The sequence below is a fragment of the Artemia sp. Qi Xiang Cuo genome, chromosome 10 (assembly GCF_049724085.1).
Source record: "Artemia sp. Qi Xiang Cuo chromosome 10, ASM4972408v1, whole genome shotgun sequence".
Classification (NCBI taxonomy): domain Eukaryota; kingdom Metazoa; phylum Arthropoda; class Branchiopoda; order Anostraca; family Artemiidae; genus Artemia; species Artemia sp. Qi Xiang Cuo.
The window spans coordinates 870671-886943 of record NC_142803.1 but is presented as its reverse complement, the minus strand read 5'-3'; the positions used below and the strand labels follow the sequence as shown (position 1 = coordinate 886943).

The following is a 16273-nucleotide window of genomic DNA, read 5'->3' as shown; positions in this document are numbered from 1 at the left end:
AATAAAATTGATAAAATATATGTGTCAGAGTGAATAATTTTTTTTATCAACATCCTTTGTCAGATACATCAAATAAAATTGAAAAATATAAATTTCAGAATGAATAAATGCTTTAACAACATCCTTTATCGGATATGTCAGATAAAATTGACAAAATATAAGTATCAGAGTGACTAAATTGTATATCAACATCCGTTTCTCGGATAAATAGGATAAAACTGACAGAATCTAAGCGTCAGAGTGAATAAATTTTCTTATCAACATCTTTTGTCAGATACATCAAATAAAATTGACAAAATGTAAGTTTCAGAGTGAGGTAATTCATTATCAACATCCTTTGTTGGATATGTCGGATAAAATTGACGAAATCTAAGTATCAGAGTGAATAATTTCTTATCAACATCCTTTGCCAGATAGATCTAATAAAATTGATAAAATATAAGTGTCACAGTGAACAATTTTTTTTTATCAGCATCCTTTGTCAGATACATCAAATAAAATTGACAAAATCTAAATATCAGAATGAATAAATGCTTAACAACATCCTTTATCGGATATGTCAGATAAAATTGACAAATTCTAAGTGTTATAGTGAATAAAATTTTTTTATCAACATCATTTGGCAGATACATCAGATAAAATTGACAAAATCTAAATTTCAGAATGAATAAATTCATTATCAACATTCTTTATCAGATATGTCAGATAAAATTGAAAAAATCTAAATATCAGAGTGAATAATTTTTTTTAACAACATCCTTTGCCAGATACATCGAATAAAATTGATAAAATATAAGTTTCAGAGTGAATAAATTTTTTCTCGGATCATTTTGTCGGATACATAGGATAAAATTGACAGAATCTAAGTGTCAGAGTGAGTAATTTTTTTTATCAACATACTTTGCCAGATACATCGGGTAAAATTGACAAAATCTAAATTTCAGGATGAATAAATTCATTATCAACCTCTTTTGTCGGATATGTCAGATAAAATTGACAAAATCTAAGTATCATAGTGAATAATTTTTTTATCAACATCCTTTGCCAGATACATCGAATAAAATTGATAAAATATAAGTGTCAGAGTGAAATTTTTTTTTATCAATATCCTTTGTCAGATACATCAAATAAAAATGACAAAACCTAAATTTCAGATGAATAAATACTTTAACAACATCCTTTATCGGATATATCGGATAAAATTGACAAAATCTAAGTATCAGAGTGACTAAATTCTATATCAACATCCTTTTCTCGGATACATAGGATAAAATTGAATAATTCTAAGTGTTAGAGTGAATAATTTTTTTTTATCAACATCCTTTGCCAGATACATCGGATAAAATTGACAAAATCTAAGTATCAGAGTGAATAAATTCATTATCAACATCCTTTGTCAGATATGTCGGATAAAATTAACAAAATCTAAGTATCAGAGTGAGTAATTTTTTTATCAACATCCTTTGCCAGATACATCGAATAAAATTGATAAAATATAAGTGTCAGAGTGAACAAGTTTTTTTTATCAACATCCTTTGTCAGATACATCGAATAAAAATTGACAAAATCTAAATATCAGAATGAATAAATGCTTTAACATGATCCTTTATCGGATATGTCGGATAACATTGACAAAATCTAAGTATCAGAGTGATTAAATTCTACATCAACATCCTTTTCTCGGATACATAGATTAAAACTGACAAAATCTAAGTGTTAGAGTGAAGATTTTTTTTATCAACATCCTTTGCCAGTTACATCGGATAAAATTGACAAAATCTAAGTGTCACAGTGAATAAATTCATTAGCAACATCCTTTGTCGGATACGTCAGATAAAATTGATAAAATCTAAGTATCAGAGTGATTAAATTCCTTATCAACATCAGTTTCTCGGATACATGGGATAAAATTGACAAAATCTAAGTATCAGAGTGAATAAATGCTTTATCAACATCCTTTAAATGCATTATCAACATAATTTGTCGGCTATATCAGATAAAATTGACAGAATCTAAGTATCAGATTGATTAAATTCTATATAAACATCCCTTTCTCGGCTACATGGGATAAAATTGACAAAATCTAAGTATCGGATTGATTAAATTATATATCAACATCCCTTTCTCGGGTAAATGGGATAAAATAGACAAAATTTAAGTATCAGAGTGAATAATTTATTTTTTATCAACATATTTTATCAGTTACAACAATAATAATTAACAAAATCTAAAAATCAGAGTGGATAAATGCTTTTTCAGCATCCTTTGTCGGACATGTTGAATAAAATTGACAAAATCTAAATATCAGAATGAATAAATGCTTTAACAATATTCTTTGTCGGATATGTTGGTGGATACTTTCCCTCTTAATTGAAATTCAACAAAATTTTCTCAGGCTCGTAACCCCTCGTGTGGCCTATTTTTACAATACTGAACTTAGTGCATTGTCTATATTTAGAATCAGCATAAAAAGCTAATTCTTGTGATTTATCTATGGCATAAAAACTCTATTTTTCTGGAGCTCCGGTTACTACTAGCATGGGTTACTTACAGATTGAACTGCCTAGAACATAAGGGCGTACTTATGAGTTTTGCTGGGACAACAAACCCCTACAATTCTTAAGATTTATATGTACTACAGAAAATTTTTCAAATTTTTCTTCAAGAGTTTTGGTTACAATTAGCACGAGTTACTTACAGTTTGAAATGCCCACAATATAAAAGCACTTATGGGTCTTCCTAGGTCACCAAACCCTCAAAAAATCTGTTTCTTCAGAATGTTGTGTAATCTACTTTTACAAAATGCTTCGAATAAAGGGTCTCGTTCCCACCCCATCTCAGTACGTAAGCCCCATGAAAAGAAAACAAATCGCAGCTTAAGCACCTGAAACGAAATTTCTCTGAGATTAAAACGCATCTCTCAGTTGACCAGATAATTTACGCGGTAGGGTAATTATCAAAGGATCCTTGCACCCCCCTCCCGCATCAAACCTTCCAGTTCTCACGACATGCTCCAAAAAGTCGATTAGTTAACCCAATATTTACTTATTCAATTCACTTAATCCCACCTCCTCTCCCAATAAAAATCCTTCCTCCAATTAAAAGTGTATGTACGGGCCTCTATGCATTCCTAGAGTCGCTGTTTCCATACCTGCACCAGCACCAATGTGTAAAGGAGTGAGCCCAAGTCCATCGCTTTCATTAATGATTGACTGTCCTTTTTCGGAGTCCAGTAGTTGTTTCACTGTATTATATCTACCATATCTGGAATAAAAATAGAGATAATTGAAGATTACCTTTGTATCGTCAAATATAAGTTCAGAAAATTTAAAGTTATAAAAACAAACTACTCAATAATTCTTTTGGCTTCTGATGTGATGAGCTGAGAAGTAAAAAGTTGAAATCAAAATTCTCAAATAACCATGTGTGTGTTGATAATAAAAAAATAGTTTTTAATAAAAAAGGCTCCCTGTGCAATTATGCAGTTTTTAGTAGCAGTGGCTGCCAGCTTAAAAAAGAAAGAAACACCAGGGTAACCCCAACCGGAAAGGGTAAAAACATGTCACACCAAACAGCTTAAGAAGGTGTAGCTCTATTTTGATGACATAGCTGTCTTTAGGAATCAGCAGATGGTTCATGTATGAATTCTTAGGGACCAAAATTGTTGCCAAGTCCTGGATCCTGAGCGGATCCAGGATTTTTTTAGGGGGAGCGCAAAATAGGTTGATCCGAAAAACTTGCGGTAGGACCAAGTTTAATTAACCCAAACTTGCGTTAATCAAGTAAATTACACTACTTTAGACTATGTTAGGGGGCACGCACCCCTTGTCCCCCTGGAACCACCACTGCCACCCCTGACAAGCTATAGTGCTACCCTAAAAATTTAAGAATTTTGAAACAACCAAAAGCAAAATCTTAGAGAATCGCAGTAATCAGGCATTAATAAAGCTAGGAGCGGGTAGAATAGTCCAGGGGGAAAATATTTTGATTCGGATATCCTTAGTGCTTTAAAACAGGAAACAAATACTAAATATTACAGGTTACAGAGACCCTCCTCAGCCCTCTTACAAATACGAATAGGACTTGGCTCCTCTGACAGTAAATAACTATCTCTGACCACACTAGGTTTTTTGTGGCGTAAAGAAATATTCCATAAATGGTCTAAATGGGTGGCGGAAATTGATTCATTGAGCCTTAGAATATGAATTGCAAGGTTTTGTATTTCAACTATCGATTGGCTTTAACTTACCTAAATATATCAACAAAATTGATGAACAATTAAAATTATTTCTCTACATATTCACTTGACGATTGGCATTTGTCACATTTGTCAGAAAGTTTTATATAAACCTCTTCATAAAGTGCCACTGCCAATGATTTGAAGTGATTTTTGACGGCTTCTTTTAGCTCTTAATCAGTTTTGAAGTGCTGATTTCCCCCTCCCTTTTCAAGCAACTTCTTCAATTCAGGGAAAGAATGAAACTCACTTGGTGCTAAATTGAGAATCTATAGTAGGTGTTCCAATATGCGCAATAATGAATGGCTTTGAATGCACAGAAATTGCCTAGACAAAACCCAAAAATTCAAAAAAGCGTTCTATAGCCGCAAGGCAATGGAACCGGTTTTTCTCAGACCAATGAGGGGGATTGCTTGCAGCGTTTATGTAATAGAGATCAACAGTCACTGCATATGCTAGTGATCAAACTTTACGATCCCTAAGAAGAACTATGAAAACAAAAGCATGCTGACCTCTTGAATTTTTCTGACCCATGACAATGCCTTCCTCCCAGTGCTCGTAGAGCCCAAAACTGCTTGGGCAATTTAAATAGGTCATTATCTAGAGCCCACTATATAGCCTAAAATTAGTGATTACACATTTTTAAACGACTTACACGTTTTTCCTGAATTAGAAATGTAAACAACACTGAATATCACTTGATATAGTTGCATTTTCAAGTATAAGGTATGATAAAGGGAAGTCCTCCAAAATGCCCCCAATACTAACAATAAATCCTTTTTGTTATCAATAGAGGCAAGGGGCTTACGACCATCTATCAGCATTTTTAGTTTTGCTAATGTTTTACCTTTCCATTTTAATTACAGTGGAAAAAGCAGATATCTCAGAAGTTAGAAACATTTTTAAAGCATATTCTGGACCGAAGTTTACTTGTTAGACGGTCCCTTTGGTCTGATATTAGAGGGTGGCATGGGCGTAGGCAGCATATTGTCTAGGGGGGGGGCAGTCGATTGTGTGATGGAGGCCCTTTTATCAACTGTTTTTACAACCATCTGCTTTTTCAGCCATATCTAATGTAAATTTGAAGGTCTAGGGGGGGGACAGGTCCCCCGCCTGCCCTACGCCCGTGGAGGGTGGGGATCTTCTTAATAGGCAAGATGAAAGGAATTATCATATATTGTCAATAGATATTAATAAGAAGTTGCTTACTTAGCTGCAAAATGAAGCGGATTTTCGTGTTGATTATTTTTTAGTGATATAGACGCTCCTAAGCACATCAGACTTCGTAGACTTTGAACATGACCATGACGGCTGGCATAATGCAAAGCAGAGCATCCATTAATATCTCTCTCGTCAATAAGTTTGTTTAACTTATTTGCCTCGACCTTAAAGAAATTAAAAAAAAAATTGGCCATTTTGAAAGGGTATGAAAAACGTAACATATGAGTAAAAAGAATACAGCATATGAAATATTTTTGTTTTCTTTCAGCATGAACAAAAAATATTTTTCTTCTGTATAAATACAGTTTGTTTTAATTTTAGTATATTAGTTTCTCTACTGATGATGATGACTGACTGTGTCATTCAAATATTTAGAGCTTTTGCATATGTTTTTCACTGTCTAATAAAAGTACATATCCCTATTGGAACTCTTGTTTGTTTTGTCATAGAAAGGCAGTGTGGTCTTGGAAACAAAAACATAAAGGAACAAAAATTGAAGAAGAAAAACATATACTGAGGTAAGTGTACAGAACTTTCCTATGTATTGGTACACTAGTTCGAAAAAAAAACACGAAAAAAGAAGGGGGTTCAACATTGAAGACATATCAAATCAGGAGAAAATAACAAATATTAAGATTTTTGGGAAAGGATTCAAGTCCTAGGCCACCCCTACCCTGTGAACGCACTGGTGTGTGTTTTTCATATAGCTTACATATTAAATTTGCACAATCATAAATTTGCGTTTTAAATTTCATACAGCTTACATTTTAAATTTGCGTAATCAAAGCTTTACATTTCTGTTGACTTGGTCTTTTAACGTTTGTTGAAAAATACGTAAATTTTTCTCTCACCTTATTACAAGCTTCGCTCTATTTTATTCATTTTAAATTGATAAATTATAAGCTTGATTTGTGGAATTGCAAAACTATATTCCGTTGAATGTTTATTGCAGTTGCAGGACCTAGATAAAGTCATATCTGATGATTTTTGTAAAATATTTAAATTAATCCATCCAAGTAGTCGGGTCCAACAGAGCAAAAAAGACATGCGGCAAGATGTCACATTTAAGTTTTACTTAAGGGTGGGGGGATGAGCAAGAAGTAAGAATTTAGGGAGGAATTAGACCAGAGAAAATTTTAAGAAGCCATACGTTCAATTTTTTTTTTATTATTCTAAATATCTTGTTTAGGGGTACTCTTCTAAATCACATTAATGAAAACGAATCGACTTTCTTACTGTATATCTACTACAGTGCTTCCTCACTTTTTAGTTGTTTCAGAGAGTATTGGACGATTAGAATTAACGCGGGATTTATTTGGGGTTTAAGAGGTAAAAAAATTATTTTGACATTCAAAGACTAATAACAGTGCATAAAAACCTAAAGTAATTTGGCATCATGCAAGGTAACAGATTCCGTAGACAAGGGGATAAGAACTGGGGGAGGAGGACAAGCTTCCTGTTGCATTTAAAGCTATATTGAAACTTCAAGGATATATCCTTTTTCCTGAGACGAAAAAATCCATAACCGCTCTTTTTTTATTTATGTTATGTCTTTTTTAATAATAATAATAATGTAAATAATATATTATACTCTTTACTAGACCAACTGTGTAGAACGAAGAAAGGGTAGCATTATCGTTACCCTTCACTCTCTTCCAGGGGCGTAGCTACAGTTTTTTTATTGGGTTGGGGGCAAGAGGGGGTGCTATTAAAGTAGATGCTATTGATGTGGTAGTCAAGAAAAGTTTTTTTTTTAGCAAACAAACTACTTGGTGAATTTAAAAACATTGCGTAATGCATAATAAACACACATTAAATAATATTAAATATAAGTGCTGGTGGTTGTAGACGACAGTAGTACAGCATAAGCAAGCGTTCAGGTGGGAGAAGGTGAATGACTTTTTTCAGCCAGGTTCACCACTAATGCTGCAGTACATGCCCTCCTTCCACTTCCCCTAACCCCCATGCCCAGCACTGGATACTCAATCTCATAATTGAACCAAGTTATCTTCCAAATTTAACGGGTATCGTGCTATTCATTTGTTCGTAATTTTGAATGAATTTTGACTCTGTAAGATTTAATTTGTTGTACTAAACTTTTAATATACGTGATTTATTGAAATATTATTTATGATTTTTTATTAAATTGATTCGTTTGTGGGTTTGCCGATTTATATAAATAAACAGCATTGATATCAGCGGGCATTGTTTGACAAAGCGGGCATTGCAGGCATTGCGGTAGAAATCTTAAATTAATTAAAAATTGACAGGGATTCCAATTAAAAGAAAAATCGACTGCTAGAGTTTGAAAATTACCTTCCCCATTGCATCTTTGTTTAAAAAAAAACGGATCTTATAAGAAATTAGACAAAAGTGTTTTCTTGTGTAAATCAGAGTGTGGGGGATATAAATTTCCGGATGGGGGATATAATGACTATCGTTTTTATGTCTATAATTCTTTTCACAAGCAAAGCTCGGTCTCCTAGTGTGACATGATAAAACTGATAACAACAGAAAATCGAATGGGTTGGTATTGCTTATACGTGCGCACTAAATTTCTAAATTGTGAGAAAACTATACATATTTTGTTTCAATTCACTTTATTCTATTCTCAGCAGATATGTCGTACAGTATGCTGATGCAGAGATAAATGTCCCCCAAGTAGCGCTGGCGTTGTTTGAAATGCGACTAATTTCAGTCATAATTCTTAGCACATTTATGTAAAAAAAAATTTGGAGGTGGTTAAAAGAAATATTTAGAAAAGCGATAATAGCACAGAGGCAGCATGGTATTATACATAGTGGCAGTTTTACATTTATGGATTAGTATGTGAATTCGAAACGTAAAGAATTGAATGTCCTCGTCGCTTGTTAGGCGTATGAGTAACAAAATTTGGAGCTTACAAAGTTAGAATTTGGAGCTTATATTAGCTATTATTATCAGCACTTATAAGGCAATTCAATTACAAATAAAAGAATCAGAGTTTCAATTAAATACTGGGAATGAGAATTAAAACAAAAAGGATTTCTGTAGCGGAACCCCCTCTGCCAAATTCCATGACCAGACTACAACCGATTTGACCTATCTAGTTAGGGTAGGAATATCATTATAAAAAGCAACAAGTCTTATTTTCTTTTTCACTGATTTTTTTTTCATTTGGGATATTATATTCACTCTATTTCCAACTTCCTACTCTTCAATGGTTGTACATTTGCCCCATTTACAGACGTAGAGGGTAAATTCATTTCCACTTTTGAATGTTTTAAAACAAAATAATTTAATCTTGAACTGATAGATTCTAGGAAGCAAAAGCACCTTAAATATCAGAGGAAAAATTGACCTGAGCCAATGTGGCGAAACAGGAACCAAAGAAGATTTTTAAATTTTGTCATTATTAAGGCTCACATTTTTACTTGATGATAATGTTTCAAAGGCAGTATATTTGGAAAAATTTTAACGTGAAACATATTATGAAGTGTAATGGACCCCTATTTTTCTCGTTTTCCTTATGTTAAAAACGAGCATATATTAATTTAAATAAAATATCTGCCCAAAGTAAAGAGCAAATTTTACACTTAAAATTACCAACAAGTTTCAAATCTACTTGAGAAATAATAAGTTTTTTTCCCAATTATTCCTCTCTCCTCAACGACGCCTCTGCTTTCTTCGTCCAAAACGAGCTTCCTTGCGCATAAATTACTATGTTGCAACTTAATACCTTGAAGTGGAAGTCGCAGAACATTAAAAACTGGAAAGAAATCGTAATTGAGCGATTTAAGGGAACAATGGGATTGAAGTTTTTTTTTTTAGGCATAAAATTTACAACGACCAAGCTAGGACCCGCTAAATAGGATGATGATTTTTATGCCGGACATAAGCTTAAGTTTAAGAGACTTAAAAAATTCTTTTACAGACCATATTCGAAAGAGAATGGTAGACTCGAAAAAGTTGTGTTTTGGGAGATTTTCCAAAATGGGAAGATAAGGATTTAAATAATACTAGGGCAACTGACTGTTTAGCGTCTGGCGATATTAAAAAACAGCAATAGGATAATCAGACTAATTACTCTGAAATTTTGTAGGATTAAAGCTAAAAAAAATTGTGAGTGATAATTAATAAGGAAGTTTTTGGTTCCAAAAGTTGTATTAAGTCAAAATTTTTAAGTTTAAGGTTTTTCTTAGGGTTTTTAAACTTTTAAAATTCTAAGGTTTTTTTTTTAAGACGGCTTGGAAAAATCTTTGCAAGTTAAGCAGGCTAGTTGACTTTAAGCTGATTGGCCAGATGGAGACAAAGTTTTGTACCGTGAGTAAATCGTGATATATTTAAAATACAAAAAATAAAGTTCCTTCTTTCTAAAGATAATTCCGATTTCCTCTAATTAAGTTTAAATCTAGTTTCAAAAAAGAAAAGTTCTTAATAAGCAAAAAGAGAAATTGTATTTTAGCTTCAGTCAAACAATGACTCTATTCGGTTTGAATTTCGCTAAAATAATTGGCAATAAAAAACTACTAAATACAATTTTTCTCAGGAAGCTAAAGTTATAACGTTTAATCATCAGAAATATTTAAACTAAATTATTGGACGAACAGTTCACATAATGTAGTGAGTTTGCGAACATAATTACAAAATAGCGGCCCCTCCACAGGACTTGGGCCAGTTGTGAGTCAGCTCTTAGAGCGCACGACAAAAACTATGTTTTATAGTGTGGTAAAAGTGCTTTTTGGAGGATGAGTAAATCAGAATTATTTCGGCGTTCAGGCATTGCAATTCAGTCATTATTGTTGCCAGTTGAAGTGAACCACTGCTGTACACCTAAATATGTAAGTCAAAATAAAGCTATTGCTTTTCTACTTGTGTTTATTTTATATGTCTATATCTAGTCGCACGACATATAGTTAGTTCGCATGCCTCCAAGGTACGTTCCCAGGGATCTGATCTCCAAATAGCTCAAGGAAAAGAGGTTACCTTTATATAATTACATATTTTATTTTCTCTCGATGATTGAGGGTGGCGCGGTCATAAATTTACTTTACTCCCCATTGCTGTGGCACGATCATAAACTTAATTTTCTCATTATTTTTATAGCTTGCCTAGCCTATTAAGTAGCCTAGCAAAAATCACCCCGGAAGAACTGGTGCGATCGGTACACCGCTTTAAATCATAATATTACATATGGCACAGTCCTTAGCGCTATAAGCGGCGTTATCGAAGAACTTATAAGGTGTAAGTTCACAGCTAAAAGCATAACATTACATTGACGCGGTCAATCCTTATTACCACAATCTAATTTTTTTTTATCGCTACAAATGGCACGGTCGGAAATTGGGGGAAAACATACGAACTAGTTAGGCTATAAACTTTGTAATTTATATTTAATAATTCGGGAGATACAGACATATAAAGAAAAAAAAGGAATTAGGTCTATAATCACTAAGCTATTACTGGAAAAACCTTAGAATATCTCATAGGAGATAATAGCCTCTCCCGAAATAGGTTAAGTAAAATAATAACTTTATTTCGAATTAATCAAACGCAAAAAAATTTCAAAAGAATTAAGCGAACTATTAAAGGTGCAAAAGTTGTTCATGAAAAATGTAGAAATGGAAAAGTCTATTCCACAGTACAATGGACAATCAGATACTGATAAATTTAACATCCAATTGGCCTAGTTTGAAGAATTAACAAAAAAAAGAGCTAAAAACATTAGTTGGCATGCTCCTATTGAGATTAAAAGACCAGGCCTTAACCTTTCTAAAGAAAATTGAACAAACTATAGGTGATGACGCCAGCTTGCCAATAAATATGGTGGACAAATTGTTAACGGCATTTAAAGATAGATTTATCGAAACCAGTCTTACAAATAAATTAAAACACGGAATGGTATTCTTTGACCATTCACAAAACATAACAGAATATCTTGATAATATACGGATTTCAGTAGAAGTAAAATACGAAAAAGTTTCAGGAGAACTGAATGAAAAAGTCATACTAAATATCTTTTTGCAAGGGCTACCCCCAAAACTATATAGAATGGTAATATCCAAAAATATTCAGACGTTGGATCCTGCAGTTCAGGAGGTAGAGCGATTGATCGAAGTTGATACGATGGTGGCTAATCACAGTAAAGCAAAAATAAATAGCCTAGGCAAATCAGACGCGAGCATAACCTACTTAGACGAACCGATGTCTCCAGATTACATTCCGGTGGACGAGTACAAATTCCCATACAGTAGTAAGACGCACAAGTTCGCTGTAAGGAAAACTGTGCGTATTAAGCCCGTCAAACATTTTAGTTATGAAAACAACATTACAATAATAAGATGCTATATTTGTAATCGAACTGGGCACATAGCGAGGGAGTGCCGTTATGTCTCCAATCGCACACCAAGAATTGCTGTCCGTAGTACGCAAAATTATGGCAACTATTTGTTCGGAAGAACAAATTTTAGCGCCAGTGGTGCACTAGGCTATAGCCAGGGACGATTGCGGCAATCAGTACCTTACAATGCGTACCAACCGAATTTTTACAATCCTCCCCCCAATAGACAAATAAATTACCGATTTGAAAACCCAAATACTCACCAAAGCCAATATAATGCCAAAATGGTATATAGAAAACCCGAAAATTTGCCAACGGCAAATGCAAATTTTTCAAGCCGACGGCAAATAGTTAATTGGCCGACGGGAAATGAACATTTTTCAAGCCGAAAGCATTGGCAGTCAGCGCCAGCCGGCACTGACACAAGAAATCCAAACTACCGTAATAATTCATGGCGAAGGCAGCCAAATGTAAATCAATTAGATATGCCTACGGAATCTACATGTCTGAATATCTATTGCAGGCACCGACGCATGAAATAAATCCGCAGGGAAACGTTTCAGGCCCCTCAGAAATATAAATTGGACCAAGAGGGTGCCTAGAATGTTTTATAGGTTCATCCCGATAGTAGTACCGTCTTGTAGTGATAGTAATAATAAGTTACCTATATTTAATGATTTTTGTGTGGCAAATATTTACTTTAAGGCTTTAATTGACTCTGGTGCTACCGCGAACATCATAAACTCATGCGTATTTAATATGTTGCCTCCGAATATTAGGCAACAAAGAAATTTTAATAATCCCAATTTAACTAGCGTGACAGGGCATAAATTGGATGCAAAAGGTTCAATTTGCTTAGACGTAAAAAGGGAAAATAGAATTTTTCCGACAAATTTTATAATATGTGATAACTTTCCGTATGAAGCCATTATTGGCGCAAATTTTTTAAGGTCTAATAGAGTATTATTAGACGTAGCGAACGAAAGGCTTTTCTACCCGGCTGAGGTAGGGGAAGGAGTTTCTACCTTAAGAAATCGTAGCAGAGGTTACGAAGCAACGTAACAGTAAATAAAATATCAGGTGGTATAATGTCGCAATCTTTTGAACCTCATGTCTCGCAAGGAGGACATGGCATAATCAGGAATTTGTTCAATTATTCTCAGAGACATTGCAGAAATGAAGTAAATTTAAATAATAAGTGTATTGAATCTGCAAAAATAAAAATAGGAGATATGCGGCAGTACAGGTCAAACAAAATCAAGAAAATAGTGGAATTATGGAAAAAAGTAGTGAACCCTACTTTATACGGAAAACAAATCTGTTATGCGAGGAACAGATTATATCTTACGACAAAGGAGAAGGATTTATTTGGGTAACTAATAACCACGAAAATGACACAATTACAATAAAAAAGGGGACATGTTTAGTCCAAATCCAGGTTATCTCGGAAAATGATTTAAATAGATTGGAGAATTCCAAAAGAAACCTAGTTAATGGCATTAAAACCTCTAATAACAAATACCCCCTAACTAAATCGCAATTCTTAAACAAATTTAATATGGATCATATTACGGACTTGGAACTTAAGAAAAAATTATGCGAATTATTATGGAATTTTAAAGATGTATTCTCCGCATCTGAAGATGACATTGGACTGATACCATATTATTAACATTCAATTTTAACAACTGGGGATGTCCTATCGAAAAAGCCTAATCATTAACTGTATAATAATGAGGAGTGTTTTAAAAATAAGACCAGTAAATTAGAAAAAAATTAAACGAAACGTCCAAGTATGAGTCAGTATGTAGAACCGGTCATCTCAATACCAAAGAATAATTGCGATATACGACTTGTAGTAGATTATAGAGCCGTTAACTAAGCAAGTAGTTAGTGATAAATTTCCTTTACCAAGAATAGATGAAATTCTTGACTCTATTTCTAGCAAAAACAAAATCTTTACTTCTTTGGATCTTACCCAAGGCTACCACTTTCTTAGCCGAAAAAGATGTCCATAAAACTTCATTTTCTACAGCTGAATGTGGTTCATACAAATATTAAAGAGTACCTTCTGGACTTAAGACAACTTCAAGCGCACTATGTAGACCCTTATTGCATCTATTAAGAGGATTAAAAAATATCATTCATTTTGTTGATGATGTCATATGCGTGGGAGAAAACACTGAACAACACTTAGCAATATTAGCTAAGGTGTTCGAGAAATTCAGACAGGGCAATTTAAAATGCCGGCCTGAAAAATTAAATTTATTTCAACCTAAAATTAAATTTTTAGGAGTAGTAGTAACGCAAGGAGAGATGTCTCCAGATCCTGACAAAATAAAATGTGTTGAAAACCTGGAACCCCCTAGAACTATGAAAGAATTAAGAGGAATTTTAGGTCTTAATTGGCTACTTTAGAAAATTCGTGCGCAATTACGCCCAAATTGCGAAACCCCTCACGGAATTAACTAAAGGGAACTCCCAAAATGTTACATGGTCCCAGGAAGCTCAAACTTCCCTAGACCGTCTCAAAAAGGCACTCATTTCTGAAACAATATTATCACTGCCTAATTTCAAAAACGGACAATTTGTGGTCACAACCGATGCTAGTTCAAAGGGAATTGGCACTATTCTTTCGCAAATAATCCGTGTAGAAAACCCTAATCCTCTAGAGGGAACGCCTAAACAAAAGAAAATAGAAAAAGTTATATGCTATTCGAGTAGAACCTTATCAAAAGGCGAAAGTAGTTATTCCGCCAAAAACATAGAATTATTATCTGCAATCCCCCACTTGGACAAATTTAGACATTATTTAATTGGTAGAAAATTTATACTACGATCAGACCATAAAAGCTTGTAGTACCTGCGCACATCTAAAAACCCCATGGGAATCCTAGCTAGATGGATTATGAAAATCCAAGACCTAGATTACGAATTCGAATATGTAAAAGGTAAACAAAATGCAGCTTGCGACTTTTTTAGTAGATACCCAGAAAATATTCCGTCGGAAACTGAGGAAAATGAAGTTAACACTATCAATGCTAAAAGTAAACATAAATGTAAGAAAAACAGAGATAAAGACACAGTAAAGGAAAATTAGGTTAACTATTGTCCCTTGTACTTGGAAAATATAAAAAGAAAGCAAGAAAAGGACGAAATGTGTTCAGCACTTATTAATTATTTTGTGAATGATGATGCGTTACCAGATAAATTCGAAACTCTTAGAAAAGAAATAGATAATTTTTACTATGATCTTGATGAAGAAATACTATGCAGAATCGTGACTGCTGAGGCAAATAGAAACCAAACATCAATAATACCTGTATTACCCCAAAACTTAATAATACCTGCCTTCGAATATTTTCATTCAGACATAGGCAGACATTTAGGAGTAACGAAAACTTTCCATAACTTAAAAAAATATTTTTATGTGCCGTCGGGAATAACAAAACTTAAAGAATTTGAAAGTACGTGCGAAGCATTTAACTTAAGAAAAAAACCCCAAGCTTATCCTAATCCTCCAATGGGAAGAGTCTCGGTAGCGAGATTTCCCTTCGATATTGTCTCCTTTGATTTATATGGAACCAGTGGATGCTTACCTGTCTCCAACAGAGGCCACACTTGTATTCTCTCAGTTATAGATCACTTTTCTGGATTTACCTTTGCAAAACCATTAAAAAATCAAGGTGCTTACGCCACAAGTAAGGCGTTAGTGAAATTATTTTTTCAATTTGGCATTCCAAATAAAGTTTTAAGTGACAACGGAAGCAATTTTGTTTCAAAAGTAACAAAAGACTTTATGAGTTTTCTTAACATAGAGAATTGGTGACATCTCCATATCACCCACAAGCTAATTGTAAAATAGAAAATAGGCATAAAATATTTTCGAACGTATTGAACATCTATACAAAAGACAACAGGAACGATTGGGATCAATTCTTACATTATTTAACTAACATGATCAATACTGCTTATTCAGAAACAACTAAAGACAATCCATTTTATTTACTTTTTGGTCATGATTTTAGAATCCCCTCTGACGAGATTATTGAATCCCGGCAATATTACAATAGCTCGGAGGATTACAAACAAGAATCCATAAATAAAACAAGGAAAACTTATAAGATACTTAGGTAAGAGTTGGAAAAATGTAAAATAAAGCAAGAGCTAAGAAACCAACCCAAAGTCAAGGGGAAAATAGATTTTAAGATAGGAGATTGTGTCTACCTAAAGAAATAGGCAAAATTGGAAGGCAAGAAACTTCCCAACAAATATTCTGGACCGTACAGAATAGTAAAAAAGTACGATAACGATTATACTTTTAAAATGGAGATCCCCGATAATGAAAGAACCTATAAGGCACATGTTAGCCGAATAAAAAGAGCCAAATTTCCAGAAAGATGGGTACCGCGTCCCTCGTCTACCGATTCGTCAGATGCAGAAAATGAGCCCCCTAAATCAAGATTGGCAGAGCTAAAACCCTTTAATTTCAAGGA

General features: G+C 33.7%; 1 protein-coding gene across 1 annotated transcript in view; it reads right to left on the bottom strand.

Annotated features, from left to right (window-relative positions):
• TrpA1 (Transient receptor potential cation channel A1) overlaps positions 1 to 16273 on the bottom strand; it is a 393252-nt gene that overhangs the window by 274289 nt on the left and 102690 nt on the right. Inside the window, exons 6-7 of the mRNA XM_089095770.1 lie at positions 5447 to 5622; positions 3152 to 3264 (exon numbers count right to left, since the gene is read on the bottom strand). Of these exons, the coding sequence (XP_088951896.1) occupies positions 3152 to 3264; positions 5447 to 5622 (289 nt within the window). The remainder of the gene's footprint in view (positions 1 to 3151; positions 3265 to 5446; positions 5623 to 16273) is intronic.